Genomic DNA, 22,688 nt, shown 5'->3' on the forward strand with positions numbered 1-22,688 from the left:
TAGTTCCCTCCCAACAGTAAGCTTCTGTCATTACTAGTTCTCAAAGGGTTCTTCAAGTGATGCCAGTATGCACTCAGAAATGATACAAAGCAACTTATTTGAATCACCTGAAATACCCCATGAAAAAACTAGAATGATTTCCAAACACAGGCCAATGCAGTTGCCCTATCACCATCCATCAGTGCCTACGCTCTTAAAACCAAAATTCCACTGCATCTGATAGGGCAGATCAGCTATGTAAGAACTCAATGGACACAGGATCCTGTGTCCTAGCAATACTAGGAAAACAGTCTACAAAGGACTGTTACTGTATGCAATTATGTGATTCCTTTCAGAGATTTTATATTGAAAGAATGTAGTATCTTCAGCCAGGGGCAACACTGGCTTCCCACATCATTCAGCTCCACCCAGGACAACATGGTAACACGTGAATTCAGACAAAGATTTACACCTACATTCATATTGATTTCACAACAGTTTTACCAGCTGTGAAAGATTAAAATAAAAAAATAAAAAAATAAAAAATCCAACTTGCACCATTTCAGAGTGCCATTTAAATTACATGTTGAACAATTGTTCAATGTTAAATCGCAACCTACAGTCAGCAATAACCATCTGGAGCTACTTACCAGCTTACTTTCACCAATAATTTGGTTTTACTAAGTTAGTGGTACCAACACACTGTTGAGATAGAATATGGTTTCAAGGCAAGTGTCAAAGACACTAGCTAGTAGTACAAAGATTGATTACCTTGACAAATAAAAAGCAGATACTAAAGTCCAAGCTAGAGTTCAAACCAGATGGCTTGCAATATATAAAAGTCCCCCTTTGATTTGCCTTGATGATTCGGTGATCTCTGTATTTCTTCCTACAGCAAACATTAATATATCTATCACGTTTTATACTGCTAAAGACTGTCAATCACTAACGGCTTTAAAATGTAATGGTTTAGTCTTGATGATAGATGCAATTAGCTCATACCCAAAATCTATTTCCTTTATATGAAAGAACAGTGTCTATACTGATCCAAAAGGGGATTTAAAAGCAACAGGTATGCAAACACACACCTGGATATTTGCACAACTTTTCTTGTCGCAAAGTGACCTATTATACTCAGAGGCAAGTAATAACTAATGACTGCTCTTACCAGTTCATTTGCAAATCAGAGACTGCACTTGCTTCTATTTTAAGATGCTTTTTCAAATCAGGTTTGATTAAATATAACCACGTTAAGACTGCAGAAGCTCACATTTAGTGGAAGTTAATGGTGCCCACACATTTCCCTCGAGCAGTCCCACAGCTCCTCCCTGTGGCCACAGCACAGTGACAATTTGAAAAGCCCAATAAATCTCTGACTACTAACCTTCAGGTACCATTACAGCACAAATACTAGCATTCTCTGAACTTGCAACTACATCAGACACCTCAGACTTAGAAGGTGACTGCAGGAAAGAGCATGCTGTTACCAGTGTTTGAAAACTGCCTTAAAACTATTGCTAATGGTTTGGATATGTGCAGACAATTTAATGCAAAGCCACAGTTCACGTTCACTATATGGTACCATGTCTTTTCAAGTGGATCATCACAAGTTTTCACTCTGCTTTGACAGGGGCCAAAAAATACAAGCAGCTCTTTGCAGAATAATCACATTCAGTGAGCATTCTCACACTGACCACACTCTACATCGCTTAGCAGTCACAGATGTCCACTCAGACCAGCACTCACGACAGGGCCAAAAGAGAAGGAAAACATAGCAGTTAACTCCTGCCCTCTCCTGCTGTCATTACATCAGTCCACTGAGCTTAGCACACATTCTCTGAAAGCTCCCACAAGAAGAAACCTCTCATTCAGCTACATGCAACCCACTGATTTTCTAAAAAGTATTTGTATTGGATCTAAGTTAAGCTTTCCCTGGGATGCTCAGCTTTCAAACATCAAATGCAAAGCTCTGTCAATAAGAATCTTATTCCAAAATTCATTATAGTACATGGAATATTTGTAAATGGGGTGGAGGGGGAACATCAGCTTCACTCTACTAGAGCCATGATTTGAACTCAAGTTCAATATGAAACCACACTGCTAAATGAGATGCAGTAATAATTTTACATGAAACTAGATAGCTAAAAAGTCACTCTAGTACACATTGCTTTAACGCTGACAAAACCTGGTTCTTTATAACACCCCTGCCTTTAGAACCTTCTGAGAAGTTTTACAATTTCCATAACAGGGTAAACACCAGCCTCTCTTGGGAAAATCAAACACCTCTAGTGTAGTACACCTATCACAGATAGGCCAGTAAGACAATGAAAGCTAAATCTCCTTTCAAGCATCCAAAACATGCCACAAGCACTAAAGAAACGTGGACACAAAATAACTGGATTCATTTCTTAATCAGATGCTTCAATTTATAATAAATTACTGTATTTAGAGGACTGATCTTAAAACAGTTCTTTACTTCATGTCAAGGTATCTGCCCTTAAACAGAAAATTTTAGTAGTTTAAGTCTGTATATTTATTACTATGGTCAGTATAGAGATATTTCTTTTAATTAGGAAAAATAAGAAATTCATAGAGGGCATAACCAAATCAAACATGGTTAGGAAGATATCAAAGCTAAAATTACAGTCTCTGAAAGCCTGATCCACTTTCAACCCAACCTCAAAAAAAAAGCAAGGAAAAAAACCTCATAAACCACATAATTAATGGCTTCCAAGGCTTGCTTAACCCAGGGAAGACCAAACTGAAATCAGAGCTCTGCTTTTTATTGCTTCCAAAATTTCGTTCATACAAACTTTTAGTCCATTATATACCTACAGACTCAAGTAAAAGTCTTCATATATATCCTTTTCCACCATCTTTCCTCATTACTCAGACACAGCTACTTAAATTAAGCAAAGAGATGTAGTTATCACTTGACTTCAGAGGCTTCCTTCTGTCAACTGCCAGATTGTCCAAGTTCTGAAATGGCAGTCTTCCCATTCAATTGTCTATTCAAGATTAACTTCCATGTCCTAAAATTCAGCAATCCTTTAGTTCAACTTTTTTGCTAAAACCAGAAGTAACACAATTTATGAAGAAACCTTTTTAAGTGTTTGATACCTTAAACCTGCTTTCCCTCTGAAGTGCTCACTTGGGAAGTCAAATATCAATTAGAGGTGAAAACATGTACAACTTCATTCTACATAAAACCAGCCAACATTTCTGAGAGCTTTCAGCTACAAGTACCCCAGAATATGGGGTGTTACAGGCTCTTGGCAGCATTAAACAATTGCAGCTGACCTCAGAGTATAAGGTGTCTTTGAAAAACAATACCAACTAAATGACAGTGAGTACATCAAAAACGTTTTGGATAAAGAATCACAGTATCATGAGGGTTAGAAGGGACCTCTGGAGATCATCTAGTCTAAACCCTTTGCCAAGGCAGTGCCACCTGCAGCAGAGGTTACATGGGAATGTGTCCAAGCAACTTAGGAATGTCTCCAGAGAGGGAGACTCCACAACCCCTCTGTGCAGCCTGTTCAGTGCTCTGCCACCCTCAACATAAGGAAGCTCTTCCTTATGCTGAGGTTCAGCTGCTTGTGTTTCAGTTTACGGCCATTGCTCCTCATCCTGGGCACCACTGAAAGGTGTGCAGCAGAATCCTCCTGGCACCTGTCTTTTGAGGTATTTCTATGCATTAATCATACCCCTTCTAAGCCTACTCTTCTCTTGACTAAACAGCCCCATCTCCCACAGTCTCTGCTCCAAATTCCTGATCATCTTTGTGGCCCTTTATTTATGGGAGAGCACATTCACTGTGACTTCCTTTCTGCCCCTCCAGGGTACACTTCCTTATTACAGCACTCTCCCAGCTACCAGGGAAGCCTGGTACCAATGGAGTGAATTCCTCAAACACCACGAGTACTATTACTCTGTCATACTATTAGCATGTTATCTCTTTCTTTCTCAAAAGTACTTTTTACCAATGGGAATAAAACCAAACATTGTGATACCTTTGACCAGTTGATTCTCTTCATTGTAACTTCCAGCTTGTACTTTTTCTTCTCCTTCATCCCATGTGGTAATGCTGGTATCACTGGAAAGGGAGCAAAAGGAGCACCCCCAAGAGGTGGTGGCATTGGAGGCCCACCAAAAGGCAGCGGTGGAGGAGGAGGTGCTCCACCAGGTAGCGGAGGTGGGGGAGGTGGTCCTGCTCCACCAGGCAGAGGAGGAGGAGGAGGTGGTCCTGCTGCTCCAGGCAGAGGAGGAGGAGGAGGAGGTGCTGCTGCTCCAGGTAGCGGAGGAGGTGGAGGTGGAGGTGGTGGTGCTGCTGCTCCAGGCAGCGGTGGTGGGGGAGGTGGTGCTGCTGCTCCAGGCAGCGGTGGTGGGGGAGGTATTGCTCTATCAGGTAGTGGAGGTGGTGGCGGAGGAGCTGCTGCTCCCCCAGGTAGCGCACCAGGTAGTGGTGGAGGAGGAGGTATTGCTCCACCAAAGAGTGGCGGTGCTGGAGGCGGTGGCACATTCTCACTTGGTATCGTTGGAGGTAATGGTGCTGCTTCTGCCAGTTGACCTGTCAGGCCTGGACCCTGAAATAAAGAGAGGAATTATTTTCAGTGGGACAGAGAGGTAGTTTAATCCCAAGTTGAGCCAACTAGGATGCCTTGCAGTCAACAGTACCTCAGCAAAGTGAGAAATACAACTGTCCTCCTATTTAAATGAGAAGCAATAACAATAGATTATAATGTGTACCATAAAACTGCCAAGCAAACTGAATGACCTAGCATTTTGATAAAAATCAATTGTTTCCATTTTACAGAAAATTTAATAGTAGCAGTAACGTTTAAGTGAACTGAACAGCATTTTATTTCTTACCAATGCACAAAACATTCATCCCACTTAGGATATCCCAGCAAGCTGGGGCAGAGATGGTAATAACCACGCTGTATTTTAACTCTAATCTGTTGGTGGAAAGATTTCCACAGAAATCACTGAAGCAGCTGTTGCAGAGGAAGAGGTTATGGGAGCACAGCTGTTCAGAAGCATCCTGACATCCTGTTGGAGGGGACATGACCCAACCCCTCATGCTTTCTTTTAAATCTGTCCACAGTTGTTTCTGAGGTGATAGGAAGAAAGAGCAATTGCAATAGCCATTCAAATAATTCACAAAAGGAACAGTGAAGAGTAACAGCAGCATGTTAAAGCATCAGAGAGGTTTCTGGAGAGGTAACATGATGCTAGCCTAGTACAAACTCCTCACAGATTTTTGTTCCTCAAGACTAAAATAGAATTCAACTCAACTGCGGAACTCAGTGTCACATAGCTCTTACCTGGGTTCGTAGCTGTTTTATTTCTGTTTCAAGTTCTTTGATTTTCTCTTCTCGTTTCTGAAGCTCCGCTTGTGCCTCTTGTCGAGCTGTGAACTCTTCATCAAACTGCAATGATTAACCAATACAGAAATGTTTCTCCATTGACTTCCATACTAGGTACTCTATTTTCAGGATTTCTTGGAACAACAGCACAAGTAGAGCAATAGATGCACTTCTAACTTAAAAGCAAAAGAAAAAAAAAACCCCAACAACTATTTTTCTAGCATGTGCTCTTCTAGTAGCACACAATTTTTTCCATCACTAAAGCCAATTACACAGAACCAGTCAGATCCAAGTACTTAGTACAACTGCAGGTTCAACAGGGGCTGTTTTCTCCCTAATAAAAAACAGCAGACTTACCAAACTAAACTTTAGTATACAGCTCCTGCAGTGAGCTTAAATCTGAAGACATGTGTGCAGCCTCAGGAGTATCATCCATAATATAACAAGAAAGGAGATACCCAAATAAGCTAGTGATCCCCGTAGTCTTTATGTCCCCATATAAAACACAAGTCCAGTTTACATGACTGTGAGACATATGCTGTATATTCTCATCCTGCTACTCTTTGCTAGGCTCAAGAGATTATTATAATCTTTAAAAGCTTCTATTAGTCATTCTTCCACAGGACACAACACGTTATCACCAGGAGGAACATGTGTTGACTGCCTCTAGGAAAGTACATTATAATAAATAATGCTGCCAGGGAAACATCACAACAATTTGTTTTCTGTAAAACTCAGACACAAGAGCTCCTATTAAAAATGCATCCACATTGAACGTTCCAGAGCATGTACTGCCTTTTGGCCTGCAAAAGGTTTCTTTGACCAGACCAGGAAAAAAACCTATACTGTGAAGGCTTTTAATACACAACAACATGGTATATGAACTTTGGTGCTACTGCAACTAATACAGTTGCATTCATTCAGCATTTCATATTCTTAGGCATGATGTAATGTGCCAAGATAAACAAATTAGCCATTAACAATCTAGGAAATAGGAATTTAAGTAACTTGAAAAACCATGTTGTATGAAGATACTTTCCGCACAAACACCAATGGTCATAAAGCAGGAAGACAAGCATCAATTGCTTTAGAAAACCCCCCCAAAAAATTATTACAAGAAACACACTGATTTGCAATTCTTCCTACAGAAATCTTCTTCAGTGTCTGACTTTTCATTTATTACTAGATCCACAAGAACTGCCCATGACCAAAATAGGATTTAGTTATTAAGTTCCTAATAAAGGAGAACTCAATCAGAACAGTAAAAATTTGAGCACAACAGGTGCCAAAATGCCTCGTAGGATTCCTAAACTTGAATAATAAAGTACATTAGTCTCCCTTATAATAATTTACCACTGGCACTATAAGGAAGTAAAGCAGTATTTTAAAGTTAGCATCTCTGTGCCTAAAGAGCCAATGCTTTTTTAAACATTGAATTACACTGCTTCTCAACAAGTTTCTTCAGGTTCTTAATCAAAGCTATATGGAAACATATGAACGTTCCCCCTCACCTCCAACCCCTCCTTTTTTTCTTAAGCATATTCCTGCACTTTAGGTATTTAATTATGACTATGCATTTCAGAACAAAATAGCTACAAGTGGAATTTTCCCCATCACTTATCTACAGCAGAGGAATACAGCTGAAGATATATACAGCTAATAAACCTCATCTGCTGTGTAATTCAGAGTAAATCAATTCTGAGCCTTGTACACACACACAGAAAAACCCAAAACCCACAGAGCTATTACATGTAAAAGAACATTCTGCCTGTGAGATACACTACTTCACCATTTATACTAAGATTCCACTGCAAAACAAACCTACTGTGGTCCTATCAGGTTTCTGTTCCATAGCATTGAAAGAACGATGATGAGGACTTACTTTTCTGGAAAATTCTGCTGCTTTCTTTTCACTCTCTTCTACTTTAGCTTTGTCCACACATGCATCTAGAATTGAAATAAAATACCACACAAAAATCAGGCAAAACTTCTCACAGCTCTGAGATGTCTTTAAATCATAGTTACTCTATGATCCCATGACATAAAAGCAGCAGACAAAAAATACAATGAATTACTAAGCTGATTTGACCAAGCATTTTCTTATTTCACTTAAATCATTCCATAGGCAAAGAGAATTTGAGCAAACTGCGAAGCACAGATTTTTCACTCAACAATGGTACAAAGCACTTCTATAGAATTCTTATGCAGTGTAAAACTCTAAACATTTTATAGGTCAGATAAACACAAGTAGCTATGTATCATAGGTAGCAACAGGCACAGAGAAATAAACCAGTTGTCCCTAACTTAGCATTAATTTAAATTAGACCTGAAATTCACAGAATTTAAGAAGAATCAGTTTTGGGTTATTAAAACTAGTGTACTAAGACATAAGTCAAGACACGCTTGGAGAAGCAAACTTCATTAGTGTCATTTTATTAACAGTTGCAGCATTTGATCTGGCTTTCTCCACAAGTACATCTGTAGTTTACATGCTTAATTCCAGAAAACTGAAAACATTCGAAAGTCAGTTGGAATCTAGACAAAACAAAGTAAAACCACATGCTTCAATAAAACAATACAAAATACCAACCAATAAGATGAGTAAAATCCACGTCCATTCTTCCTCTGCATTTAAAATCTGGGTCCATGCCACTACAGTGCAATACTATCTGTGATACACATTCTTCTATGATCTTGTAATACTGAGGTCTAACAGAGAAAACATTTTATAAGATAAAAACAACATGAGCAATCATTTATGCAACATGGGGGGAGGCAACTTTAAATACTAATGTATGAATTATACAATTGTCAGTAAAAGGAACAAGTTACAGGTCTTATTTGTTCTCTGGCTAAAAAAAGCAGTGTTACCAGTTTCCCAGAAGAGAATCTCATGTTCAGGACTCCACAAACACTGTGCACTTCCCATCTATCCTATGCCAGAGAATATCTCATAAAACAAATAGCATCTGTAGTATTTTCAATATATGCTGTAAGGATTTAGCACATTCTCAACACAGTGAATTCTATCAGTGGCGACAGTAGCAGTATTCAATTACTTAGAAAATGAATTAAGTAGTCCCTTAATTTCTATCTAACAACATCAGGAACCTCCAAGATTAGGAGATTCTCTGATCAAAATTATTAGTTCTTACCAGTGCAAGGTATTCTACCTGAGCTGCACATACTACTGAGCTCTCAAAGTAATAAACTCTTAAACCTCAACTGATGAAATTCCAAACCTTCAATTAGGAAAAAAAAAAAAAAACCTGAAGCTTTCTTGGGTTATATATTACTTCTCAGTTAAATCCTTTTGCATACGGATTGTTTTTATCATTCCTTTACAACAAAACAATTACTTTCTAAAGAAGCTTTCTTGAAAGTTGTAGAAGGACTTTATACAAGGGTATGAAGCAATAGGACAAGGAGTAATAGTTTTAAACTAGAAAAGTGGAGGTTTAGATTAAGTATCAAGAAGAAATTCTTCACCATGAGGGTGGTGAGAGGCTCCAGCACAGGTCGCCCAGAGAAGCTGTGGGTGCCCAATCCCTGGCAGTGTTCAAGGCCAGGTTGGACAGGGCTTGGAGCAACCTGCTCTAGTGGAAGGTGTCCCTGCCTGTGGCTGAGCTGGATGAGCTTTAAGATCCCTTCAATCTAAACCAGTTTCTGATCCTATGACTTTGTAGGTGAAGAGATTCTGGGATGAGGGTATTATAATAAGCTTCAAGTCTTTGAAATAAGCATTACTGCATTTAAAACAGTCTTTTCAATATTAACATTGACTGGCAAGACACAAAACACATCAGCTATAGAGCAACCATCCAAGCGTGGGCTACTCAGTTTACCAGTGTCTTGATTCAATTCTTCACCCTACTCCCCTCCAAAAAAATAAACCTGGCACTTACCGGACATAGTAATCACTCCTGATGAGAAGGAAATGTTGGAGAATTGACAAGAAGTAATTTTCAGAAGAAGTATCTTTCAACATATTATACAGTAGATGAAATACTTCATTCACATCAGTGCAAACATTATTAAGGAAATATAACTTAAAAAACAAATTAAAACAAAAATATAAAAGGACAAAACACCCACCCCAAACCCAGTTCCCTAGATGCTGTTCATATTGCTCAAATAAAACCTTTCAACACTCTGAAATACTATCTTTATCAGTGTATACCCTTTTCCCACTAAGGCTATTCACAGAAACTCTGTCCTCTGGTTTAACAATTAAGACATTTCATTGCTGCTCAGAAAACACCAAACTACACTCTTCCTATCACGGACTCTTGTAAACATATTTTACATAAAGCTCTCTTTTTCATTCTGAAGTGAGCCAGGCTGTTGGCAAATACACACTAGTCAATCCTTTTCATTTCTTAAAGAAGAACATTACCTGTAATAACCTGTTTTGTAATGCAACAACATTACCCGTTAGTGATTTTGTATTCCTCTCATAGATTGCATCCACCTTCTGTTTCTTTCCTAAGTACCAGCTACTGATCTACTACTCTTAAAAACTGCAAGCAACCATTCTGAGCTTTGGTACCTTGAAATTTACTGCTTCCCTACAACTAGAGCTAGACATTCAGTACATCTTAAGTGCTTCAGCACCTACTAGAAATTTTGTATCAACTTAGTTCTCTCATTTTTTCCTAAAACTTAAAAACTTCCATGGGTGTAATTTTTTATCTTCATGTAACTATACGACAGAGTTTAGCTTAGCAATGTTGTTTACAAAACATTAATTCAATTTTCAACGACTTACATTTGACATGCAAATTTAACCACTGATTTTCTAAATACGTTTTTAACAAGTGGAAAGAAATATACTTGAGAAAGTTCCTGGTAAGGCAAACAACAGTGACAAATACACATCGAGCATTCTAACCCTGGCTAACTCTGATGTTTAGCGAAGTTATCGGACAATGCAACAAGTTATAACACCATTTCTATAAAGGATATTCCATTTCAGCTCTGATATCATTGAGACGATGTGACAGTTCAATTAAGTCTTCTTCTTTGTTCTCATCAAACACTTTGAGCTGAATATCAAGTTCTTCATTATCCTTATCTTTCAAGCCCTATTTTTCAAAGCATAGGATATCTTAATTTTCCTTTTTTTTTTTTTTGTAAAAATTCCCCCCTTCAAAGATCATATAATGACAAAAGATATTAACCTTTGGAAAAGGAGTAAGCTGTAACTGAGTGGGATTTTTTATATTAATTGCTCAGCTGAGAAAAAGGAAAGCAAAATTTCAATGAATATCAGGTATGGGCTACAAAACAAACATGGAACTTCGTGACTGAGTTCTCTTACTGGGATATAGTCAGCAGTTTATGCTTGGTAATGTGAGAGCTTCGTAAAAAAAAATAGCATAAGGATATTCCAAAACATTAAACTGAACTCAAGAAGACCAAAGCAGTGTAAAGAAGTTAAGCTTACAATTTCTGTTATTAACTTAATCTCAATCATGGCATAACAACATCCACAGTACACTGAGGAACACATGAGAAGTAAAAATACTGGCAAAATGAACATTTGGAATAGGGAAAAAATTGTTTTCTTGGAAGAAATACAAGCAATTTCTCAAATATACTTAAGAATCCAGTTAAGCTTTCTACTATGCAAAACATAAAAAAGGAAACTAGTTCAAAAGCAGTTTATGTGAATGAACTCCATGCTTTAAATGAAAATTGGCCTGGAACTGGCCTAACTGCTCTGCACAAACTGAATGGCAACCATATATATGTTCCCAAAAAAAGCAGAAGTCCTAATTGTAATGTTTGAAAACCAGAGAAGGTTACAGTCAGTCTGGGCAGATTAAGATAAAGATGGATCCTCTTCCTGACTGTTTTTGGTTCAAGAAATTCCCATTTATAAATTTCTTGACAATTTACCCCTAAGCACAGACATAAACATAAAGTCTCCTTCAGATGTTTTATCATTAAGAAAGTTGCTTTCCAGCAAAAAAAAATCCTCCCCTACTCTGGATATTCAGTCCATGCAGAATTAATGGTCTGAGTTCAGTGTGTATGTTGTAATTAATACCTTACAAATAAATAGCATGATAGTATTGACTATTATAGCTTACATAAAATATTAACCTTACTACGGACAGAATTTCAACATAGTATCTGGTCAGCATTTTTAGTAAAGATTTTTATCACTAAATATTAGTTGCTCTAAAACTCATACATCGTGTTCCAGTACAATCTACAAAGTTTCTTGTCACAATATATTAAAATGCAGTTTATTTGCCACCTAACCCACTCTGATTCGTCAAGATTTCAAGCATTTATAGATTGTATAAATGAATTTTCAGCAGAAGAAAAAAACCCTTACAGTTCTTCAGACTTTCAGATGTTTTACAGCAACTCAAGACAGTAGATCACATTAATGGATCTACATGATATAAAACCTAAGTACATACTCAAAGAAAAATTAGTATACACACATCAGAAACAGCTTCAAAGCTGCATGTGCTAAAACCGAAGGTTTTATTCCTGACAAATGCTGATGATTCACAACTTCATATCATAAGCGTTATAGCAGTATAAATACTTTTTCAGACAAACATAAGCAGGTACTCTCCTAATTTCTCTCATCTTTTATGAGAAACTGCTGAGTAGTTTAACCATACATATTCTTGATGTTTGCATCTGAATGGTTTCTTGCTTAAGAGCTATAAATCTACCCCTGAGTCACAAATACTTATATGCAACTGCCCGTAAAGGCAGAGTTCTGTGCTGCTGCATGAAAACATGTAGTCCCAAATATAATGAAGGAGTCAATTTTTCCTTAAAAACTCCAAATACAGTTTCTGAAGGCAGATTAAAGAAAAACAGATTTCAAAGAAAACAACAGGAACAGCATATACAAAGAATGTTAATCCAAGATTGGCTCCACAGCCAGACACATTCAGTGTATGTGCTTTGAGCTCATTACACAAAATTTGGCTAACCTAATTTAATTTCTGATATATTGACTTGTTTCAACTATCATTCTAGTTTACTTAGCTCAAAAGAGCCTAAATTTGCAACTATGCACAATGAAATTGGATTTGGATTGACAGCTCCTTCCAGGTGGCCTCTTCCACCCCAGTCTTTCACATCTGCTGTTCTCAGTAAAATTATTTTGTTATTTTCAACATTCAACAACAATTCATTGTGATCAATTCCTATATAGAAATTACTTACAGGCAGTATTTTCTTCAGGCCACAACGTAAAAACTCATTTCTCAAGTGTATCCTGAAATCCAGATCTTCTGGAGATGTAACAAGGGCATTGATAAGCTGCATACATGCTACCTGTCATTAAAAAGAGAGGCAAAAAACTTTCAGGAGGTATAATATGAAAATAAATACTGTCTTTTACTATTTCAGCTTAATTATTATTTTATCATTATGCAGTACATATGGCAACACAACCTCAATTAATTTAATCAACATCAAATACTTCTCTGTTTTCATATTGAGCCCTTCTGCTATGTCAAAATTGTATCACATAAAGGATCACTTCATTTCAGACAGTTACTCCCACACTGCAGGTCCACACTGCAACTCCTTCTCTTTCTCCTTAGTATTAACCAATTGGAAAACAACCTGGTTTTACAGTAACTCTGAAACTAAAAACACCCCAAAAGCACCCATACACAAAATAATTCCCATCACCACATACGTTTTCTCCTCCTGCACAGTACTTGTACAAAATGCCTGCAGTGTCTGGCTAATGCTTTAATTGAACAGCCAGGCACTTTAATTGATTTACTTTAAAACAGGTAGACAATAGTGTAATGACAAAAGGGCTGATCCAAGTTAAAAGACTAAAATGGATCTCCAGGGAAATACCAGGTTTGGAAAAAAGATGTTAAGCGCAAATAGAAGTAGAGTAAAAAATATATAAATTATAAAAATCAATAGCTGCAGAGAAAAAAAAAAAGTCAGATTAAAAGCCCCCTTCCTGGTTTAATTACATTCACTATTTAGTTTTAATGGAACACCTTATGGAGTCCAAGATATCTATTAAAAATACTCTTAAAAGGCACTCCCTTTATATAGCTGCATCTACAGACAACGTAGTATCATCATACTTGCTTGAATGATTCTTGTTATTTTACTACCATGACATGACTTAACAAGCCAAAGTACATGTCCAATCTGAAATTAATAGAGAGAAGAGGTGCCATCTGCTATGATTGCTTTTGCCAGAAGAGACTCTGGCTTAATGGCTTGTACTAATACATTATGAGTAAAGAATGATTTTGTCAGAAGCAAGTTAATGAGTCTTGCAATGGTACCTTTACTGACGTATACATGAGGTTTGGGGAGACAGGAATGCTGTGTGGTTGTGTTTATTTGTTTTAAATCAACAAGGTCAACAAGTAGGAGACAACTTCAAAATCAACTCTTTTGTGATAACATTATTAAGTTTAGAATGTAATTTATAGAAACCTCTTGAATAGCATCAATTCATCAGCTCTGAAATAAGAGCTGTAGTAAACATAGTATTCAGACAACTGTAGCTGACACAGATATGACTTCATAATGGAAAAAGGCATCCCTCCCATGCAGGCATACCTGTCCTGCTTTGCTTTCTGTTTTTCCACATCTTTCAGCCATAATAGCTAAAATTGACTATTAGGCATTGCTAAAATTTGTATAAATACTGTATTATAAGAAGGACATAAGCAAAGTGACCCTTTAGTAGGGCATTCAGCCACTTAGTCTCTATGCAAACATTAGCAGTTACCAAAAAAGGCAGGTGAAGCTTGCATTCTAATAGCATTCTAATAGCCCTGTGGCTATTCAGGTGAATACAGAAAACAAAAAACTACCCACTGGCACATAAGTAGCAAGGAACATGTGACACAGGACATGACTAAGTAAAGGAGACTATGTATTATTTTGTTTTATAAAAATAATATTTAAATCTCACTAGATTATTCTTTAAAAGATGCACCAGTGGCTGATGGAGGGCAGATATCAAACACACCTCAAAGGAATGCACAGCTCTTGTTGACAGAAGTAGCAATGACATCCTGCTGCACACTACTGATCTCCAAAGGGACCCTGCCAAAAATGCACATACCCTATCCACAGCTGTCATATATATCTGAATATTTAAGAGGCTGTATATAGTGCTGTCTGAAGTCCCAGCAATAGTAACAGAACCGCACCTGTATCTTATAAATGTCTTAGAAATTGGTAAGATCTGCATGCCAATTCTAAGGAAACAGTGTTTGAATTTATAACAAAAGGACTCAAAATGACAGGTTAACCTGAAAACTAAATCTACAATACCCACAGGACAACTGCACTGGTTCCCTAAGTAGATCTTTATAATACATGATTTGTATGAAAACTAAGCACTCCCTGCACAAAGATAGTATTAAGCTATGCATCTATCTTCAGTTTATTATGAAGCCAGTATATTGAAGGTATAAGCTATGAAAAAAATATACCTGACACTGATCAGTTTTGACTGTGGCTTGTTTCTATTTAATCTAAGAGAATGACTGTGTTAAAAGAGAATGGCTATGTTAGATGACATTGAGCTTTAAATATCTAAAGCTAGCAATTTTACTCCCACTCAATTTATTTCTCATATTACTAAATGATTGTGTTGTCACTGATCTTGTGTCATTAATTCTTTTACGAAAGTTCAACTATTCAGTTTACCAAAGATGAGCTGGGATGTAACCCAAGCTGTCATTAGCAGGAAGAACGGTAAGTTACCAAAATCCTTCATAGACAAATCAAACTTATTACTGAAGTTCTTAGAAAATTTCACTAAGAAATAACCCTTTCAAAATATTGAACTATTTTTTCTTTATTTAGTAATATATACAAAAGGGTGAACTACACTGGCAATATGTTCCTGCCACAGGTAGTTCAAACAGTAAAATACTAGAAGTATGTGCTTAGCTGAGGCATTCCAGTTAGTCACTTCAACAGCACAACACAAACTTGTTCTGTCCTTTTACAACTACATTACTTTGATGACATCAGTTCAAAGCTCTAAGTACAGGAGGTTCTGCTTCCTTTGGGTGGGGCAAGACTGGGGGAAAGGGGTGTTTAAACAAGCAGTGCAACTTAGGTGTACTTTTTCATGCCTCTTCTGTAAACCTAAAAGATACAGAGGGAGCACTGCTTTCAACTCCTTAAATTCTAACTTCCTCAGGTCTCCAGTAACAATAACTAAAACATTTCAGAGCACAGACTGAGATCTGGATTTTCACTGGTCCATTAAAACACACAAAATTCCTGGTCAGGAAGATTAAGCAGTGACAACAAAATACTTTCACAGATTTATAACATGAACATTGCATCTAGCATCCAAGAAAAGGAATACTACTGAGTACTCTTTTTTATTAAGGTCAAGACTTTTGAATCCTGTTCTGGGGACAAGAAAGTGAGTTTCTTGGCTTCACACCATTAGAATATCTGGTATCAGCAGGCCAGGTTTTTGTCTTTTACTGAACACTGGAGTAACAACATTAAAAGACTTTGCTGGCAAGTAATTTATGTGTCATAAAGTAATACAGACTTCTAGTACTTTAGATTATTGCAGAAGTATTAGTAAGCATGCAAAAAAGTAAACCCACCTGCAGCTGTAAGAACTCATGGTTTTCCAGTCCTTCAACAATCTGAGAAAAACGCTCCCTGTTGTGTCTTTCAGCAGCAGTTGTTATAGCACCTAAAAGCTTATCCAGACTAAGAGAAAGATAAACTGTCAGAAAGCATACCAGGGACAGCTTTCTCATTTTAAAGATACTTAACCCACTATTTAAACAACTGAAGACTTAAATGCATTCAGATTGTATGCCACTGCACTAATCTACACCTATCTGTATGAAGTTGAAAACAAACCAAAAGCTAAATGTTAAAAATACCTACAAGATTCACATTGAATTAAAGAAAAGGTGAATAAATATCTAAGTTAACATGACATTCAGCTAAAAAACAACCAGGGAAGGGAAAAAAAATTACCACCTTAGGAAGACTGTGCACTAAGTACTACCTGACATATTTAACATCTGGCAATTCTAATACATAGTCTTTTGAGAAACCAAACTGGTTTTATCTATTTACTGCATAGAAGACACAGTTTGCTGGTTTTAACCTTCAGTACTCTACAACACTAAATAACTCAAAGCAAATGTATGCCAACTGATCTTGCTCATGGACATGCACTATGTAACACCAAGCAAAACTTCAGCCATAAATGTAAGCTTTTTACCCCTGTCAAATTTGTTATGCTTGGGTAAATAGGAGTTATTTTAATTAAATCCATGCATTTATTTCTCCATTATTATCTTTTAACCTACTGAAAAACCTTAGCATGTGGTGTCAAATCAGTAATTTTCAACTATAATTATAAGTTCATCTCCCCTCCCCAGGGGAGATGTGCCAATCCCAAGCCTCCCCACAACAGTAAGCTCCGTAGCACCCCATGCTAATACACATTGTTCTCAAGCGGCTTTAAATCTGACAGCTCTCCTCGTTGCAAGTGAAGGTTCACAATTCCTCATCACACTCATCAGAGATGTATGAAATAACTTTTGTCAGCAGCCATGTATGAACAGTTATGGCTCATTAAGTCTTCCCTCCTCTGTAGTGAACAGCTGCAGTCCTTTCAGACTTTCCACTTCAACCACAGTTTGTAGCTCTCTGCCCATTTGCTTTTATTTGATACTGGATTAATGTATCAGAACAGGGAAAAGTCTCTTTTTATTTAAACTACACTAAGAAAAGACTTGACAAGTTACATTTGTTTCACTGACAAGTTTTTTCACCCGTGTTCAAACTGACAAGTCATGAGAATTCCAAAGGAAAAAAAACAAGGGGTGGGGATGGTGGGATGGTGATGTGTTTCAATATCTTACTTACATGTTTTCCTCTCCAACAATGCAGAGAGCAGAAAGTATTTTCACTGTTTCAGTCATCATGTGTGGTTGCTTTGGATCAATTGCTCTTGATAACAGCAAGAGACTTCTTTCATCTCCTAGAATCCTTTGCAATCCGTACTTAAAGAAACAAAAAGCTTACAGTGAAAAGACTGTATTGGCATTCAATACTCATAATCATCTTTGGCCTTCAGATCCTTATGAATCCTCATGCACACAATCCCATATGAAGTTGGGCAACAGTCTACTAAAACCTCCTGACCATTACCACTTAGAGACACAAGTTGGTCTTACCCATCTTGTAGCTGAGGCTTTCTCCTATGAAAGAGAGTGAGTTAGCTACTTAAGGAAGTTAGCTTATCTTTCAAATTCAGGTATAAACTAGAACACAAATCAGCTTCTGTTTTCTATCTGTATCTGAAACGCCTCAAGAGTAAGAAGAATTACTTTGTCTTTTTTTTTCCTGTAACTGTAACAGCTCCTTGCAAGTCAAAATAGTATTTTGTACATGATGACCAATAGATGTCAAAATTCTTTTTTGAAACAACTATCTTCTTTTTTATTGTATTTTCCATCTCACTTTCTGCCTAAAGCAAAAAAACCTTACGCATTACATTTATGTCAATTGTAGCATTATTTTTCATTTTAATTAAGTACAGGATAGTTGGTAAATCAGCTACGTAACTGTTTGAAGTTACACTGGAAGTGTAGGGATAGCAGGGGGGAAGTACATGGCCATTAAGTTTACATGTTCCACTTCAGCAGACGGACTGCTTTGCAAGATTTTAGTCAACTGCATTAACAGTAGTTTAAGTAACTGTAATGCACAGTTGTATCTACTAGCAGGAGGAAAGGATAAAACATTGTAACAACACTGTAGATGGTGCTATGAATAAAGCGAAATAACAAGTTTTACACATCAGCTTCTAGAAAGAGTACTTACATTGTGAACTAGGAACCCAGGTTAGAAACAAGTTAGATACAACTTAAACTAGACAAGGTTTACCCTTTATCCATTCCCGACCAATTGTGAAATTGTAACTATCAAGATACTACATCATACAAAATTTAAAACCAGATGAAGAGTGCATTATGTAAACAATCATGTATTGACGCATTCTTTAGAAACAATTACTTTCCTTTTCCATTTCACAAGCAATCAATTTCCAAATTCACCTACCTTAAATCCATACTATCATCCTCTGGCAAATATTTTACTTCCAAAAAATTAGTCATATTTAACAAAAGTAAGACAAAAATGCATACTGAGAAAGGTTTATGAACAAGATTCTCAATAAAAAGTTTAAGACCTGTGCTTCCAAAGAGTCACCTGACAGTGTGTATGAAAGCTTTCTTCCTTTTCTGAGATTCAACATGCTACATAAATCTTCAAGCCAACAAAGCCTAGTCATACTAGAAGCATTTGATTTTAAAATATTTCTTACTTTATTGTTCATAAATGCTTTGAGGCACTGGATAAGTTTGTGTTGATTCTTCTTATCGATACTTTCTTGCCTTGAAAGAGAGAAAGAAAATAATGTAAGCACAGTCTTCACAAGTTCCCCCGCCCCTGCCTTAAAATTACCCCAATGCTTACTGTTTCTTGTCCAGAAGCTTTTCCAACACATCCAACAGAAGCCCAAGACCTTCATGTCCAAAGTTATTAACCCAGCTGGAAAAAGGAAAAAATGTGCTTTTAATTATTTCTGAAGCAAAGGTACAACTTGCTGAGTTATGCCTCTAATACATGTCTATATACGCACTGCTTTATGTCCCACTTCCTGGCAAGACCTGACCGCCCATTAAACAACTACAAGTTAGTACAAACCACTGTGAAAGGTGAGAAAATACTGTAGCTAGTGTCAAACATTTCACTTACCCTTTTGCAGTGTGCTGAGAACTACTTTTCTGTGCCAACAAGAACTACCATAATTGCTCTGGCTTCAAAAAACACCCCACAAGTCTCACTGCTTAGCAGAACCAGCATGATGACAACTACAGCAGAAATCATTACTTACCTGACTGGATTGCTAGTCAGAGACACTCTCAAAGACTCTAGACAATTAAGAAGCTTTTCCTCTGAAATTCCAGATCGCAATTCATGAATATATTCCTGCGAGGACAGGGTGCATTCATGCTTGCTGTTTTTCAGTCCACCCTATCACAGAAGACAGAATTCTGCTTAATGTTCTATTGATCACAGCAGTGTGTAGACGATAATATGTACAGCTAATATTTCCACATCAATTTTAAAACCATTCCTTTCCCATTTAACTATTAAGGACACCTAACTTGACCCTGACTTGTTGTAAGTGTTTAATAGTTTAGGTTTTGCATTACAAAGGTAAATATTTTTCTGGAATCTTCTTCACTTCTTAAATTGCATGTAGTACATCTTGGATATAAAAACTTTATTCCATCATTCAGTTGAACTGACAGGTTTAACTGCTACTCATTCATTTAACATCTACTTCACACCACAATTTTAGAAACCATAAACAGAGACACACAAATCCCTCACACTTGCTATTAAACTTTTCTGATCATTCCCACTGTACTTGTCTTCCATTTCAAAAAAGCTGTGCACTATCACTATGACTATACACTGACTCTAAGACTAATTATCCTTTCTTATAAAGAAAGGAACAAGATAAGCTGCTGAAAATTGCTTTGAAAAGGAGCTGCTATCCACCTACTGTTAAATCAGGGCTTTTAAAAATCATGCAACGGTATGACTTTGATTTCTTGCTGTATCATAACTCTATGTCTGGTCACTAAAAAAGATCTCTAGAGGATCTTGTTTGCTGCAAAAGAATCATGTAAAAGACTTGAAGAAGAGCTTGTCTTCCAGCTGAAGAGCCATTACAGAAGAATAACTACCTACAAGGTATTTGGGTATTAAAATACGTGATAATCAGGTTTTAGAGCTGTAGTATTCAGAACCATGAACAATATACAAAACATTTTACCAAAGGGTGCAGCTAATCTTTTGTGCAGCTCTGACAAGTTGCAGACAAGTAGGTTTATCTCAAAGAGTGCTTATGATTAATATGCAGGTCCTAAAGCTCCTTAGCTCTAAATAGTCTGCTGAAGAGAACCTGATAAAGATGTCATGGATGTAAAGGCAAAATGAAAAGCCCCTGACCCAGAACAGGATTTATATATATTTGGTTTTAATTGTATCAAACTTCCTTGACTACTGTAATCTTCTAATTGTCTCTCCTCCCAAAAGCTACACTTTTAATGATGTTTCAGATTTGCTCTATTCAAATTCTTACCATTCATTTTCCAAAGATGACAGTAAGTATGGCTGATAACAAAATTACTTCTCTACATTTAAGTTAATAATTTTGACCTACACACATTCCAGTAGTAATGCATCTAACAGAACTAGGTAAATGTCCACAACATACTTTCAGGTTGTTTGTACTCACTTCAGCAAAACAAAAACCTGACAGAGATTGTAAATGCATTAAAACAGTGTCCTCTGGACAGTGTCAACAAATTCAAAGATGCTTCTTGCTGACATGCATAGCACCTTTAGCTGGACAACACATGCCAGTTAGACATCAAAGGACCAAGACAGACAAAGATGAGCAAATACAATATGAAGGAACTACAGCCTGTCACTATTAACCTCCTAAACAAATACATGCTCTTCCACCAAAGGAAGAAGAAATAAATGGGTGAAGGTTATCTTTATAAGAGAAGGAACTGACTTTTAAGTCAGGTAAGTATATTAACACTTCATAGAATGGTAAAGATTAGAAAGAACCTTAAGATCATCTACCATATTAAGAATCATCATAGTTCAGATGGTGATATAAAGACCAAAAGCTGAAGAAAGAATTAGAAAACGGAAGAGCTTTGTGCCATTCACTGCATTGGATGGAAACTGTAAAAGATTATATGTATAACTAATACACTATCTACAGAACACTGGATTAGATTTTGTCATTTCAGACAATAGTCATTGCCCAAACCCCAAGAGTAAAACAATCGAACATGAGCACTGCTGGAGACACAGAATCCACAATGAGATAATGGCAACTTTAATCAATGCCATTACATGTTAAGCTAGACACTGAAAAGCATTCTAGAATGCAAGAAGTATTTGTCTTTTCAGAAAGCTTATTTACTGGTTTGCCCTTCAACTGTAGCCTACTGTAAGCTCCAAAGGAGATTCCTATTCACATGAGGCACTTAAGGTCTTTGCTACCTTTTCTTTCCTATTTAGACCAAGGTGGTCTTGTTGCCTCCTCTTTCTGTGCGTTGAGGACTTCAGTGAATTCCTACTCCTCTGTCTAGCCCCTAGCTTTCAGAAGACTCCCTCAAAAACAGTTCAAACAAGTTAAGAGAGGACTTATCAGCAATATCTCCTAAGCCTCTTTACCATGCCTTACAGTACAGGCATACTTCTTCCTTGTTCCTATGACTAAGCACCTTCAACTGCCCAGCCATAAAGAACCATCTCCTCCCTGTTCTTCAGAGATCATCACTAAAGATGGCTCATAAATCTATTCTCAAAACCTTTTGCCCAGATACTCCAGTTCATGCTGGACAATTCTCAGCTTAACAGGACTACTCTGTTATTTTCTGAAATCAACTTTTCAGTCTCAATCCACTCTTACCTCCAGCGATTATGGCTGGAATGCTCAAGCAGGTGCTTTTTATTTCCCTATTAAAAGCAAGTTTGATTGGAATACTGTTTTCAATTAATGCTATGCCTTGACATGGATCAGATTTTAGTATTTAAGTTTCTCATTTACTTAGAAGTAAAAGATTTCAATAAGAGATGCTTTATGTAAGAGTATCTAATAAAGACAAAGGGAAAAGCAAAGTACAAGGGACCTCAGAAGTTAAGTCCCACACCAAATACTCAGACATTCTGTCTGCTTGGTGGTAAAGAACTGTGGAGCTCAGCTGAACCAAATGGATAAGCTGTAACAGTTAAAACACAAGATGAGAAAAACCTGTACAAACTACTCCTGTTTGAGGGACTAGACAATTCAGACCTCATCAGAACTCAGGCTAAAGCTAGGATCAGCTGAAGAAGTTAAAGTCTGTTACTTCCATGAGAGTACTTCAATGAGGATGTTAGCAGCCAGAACACCTAATAAAAATCTCACAATATCACAGGTGCCCACTTCTATCCAACTCACCATGCCTGCTCCATACCTTGGAAAACAAATCACTCCTTAGGCAGAAATGAGTAACTGGTACCAGCATAATTATCAATGAAGTGGGAATAATAACTCAGACTTTTCCCCTTGCAAATGACTAATTGTGAAGTTTTTGCATACTCACTATTAACCCAACTCTATTCCTATGTCAAGCAAAGAAACCACAATATTTTAATTCAAGTATAACAACAAGGACAAACTGATCCTATGATTCTAAGTTATTGGGGGTGGGGGGAATAGGGTTTGCT

The 22,688-nt window shown here is 37.1% G+C and overlaps 1 protein-coding gene across 5 annotated transcripts in view; it reads right to left on the minus strand.

The window, feature by feature from the left end:
• DIAPH2 (diaphanous related formin 2) overlaps positions 1 to 22,688 on the minus strand; it is a 232,578-nt gene that overhangs the window by 181,971 nt on the left and 27,919 nt on the right. For all 5 annotated transcript variants that reach the window (XM_034063587.1, XM_034063586.1, XM_031048216.2 and 2 more), the window contains 12 exons: positions 19,276 to 19,415; positions 18,855 to 18,929; positions 18,703 to 18,772; positions 17,241 to 17,377; positions 15,956 to 16,064; positions 12,549 to 12,659; positions 10,314 to 10,432; positions 9,254 to 9,370; positions 7,939 to 8,057; positions 7,231 to 7,295; positions 5,307 to 5,411; positions 3,993 to 4,565 (listed from right to left, as the gene is read on the minus strand). In XM_034063587.1, the coding sequence (XP_033919478.1) occupies positions 3,993 to 4,565; positions 5,307 to 5,411; positions 7,231 to 7,295; positions 7,939 to 8,057; positions 9,254 to 9,370; positions 10,314 to 10,432; positions 12,549 to 12,659; positions 15,956 to 16,064; positions 17,241 to 17,377; positions 18,703 to 18,772; positions 18,855 to 18,929; positions 19,276 to 19,415 (1,740 nt within the window). The remainder of the gene's footprint in view (positions 1 to 3,992; positions 4,566 to 5,306; positions 5,412 to 7,230; positions 7,296 to 7,938; positions 8,058 to 9,253; positions 9,371 to 10,313; positions 10,433 to 12,548; positions 12,660 to 15,955; positions 16,065 to 17,240; positions 17,378 to 18,702; positions 18,773 to 18,854; positions 18,930 to 19,275; positions 19,416 to 22,688) is intronic.

Source organism: Melopsittacus undulatus, chromosome 6 (genome assembly GCF_012275295.1).
Source record: "Melopsittacus undulatus isolate bMelUnd1 chromosome 6, bMelUnd1.mat.Z, whole genome shotgun sequence".
Lineage (NCBI taxonomy): Eukaryota > Metazoa > Chordata > Aves > Psittaciformes > Psittaculidae > Melopsittacus > Melopsittacus undulatus.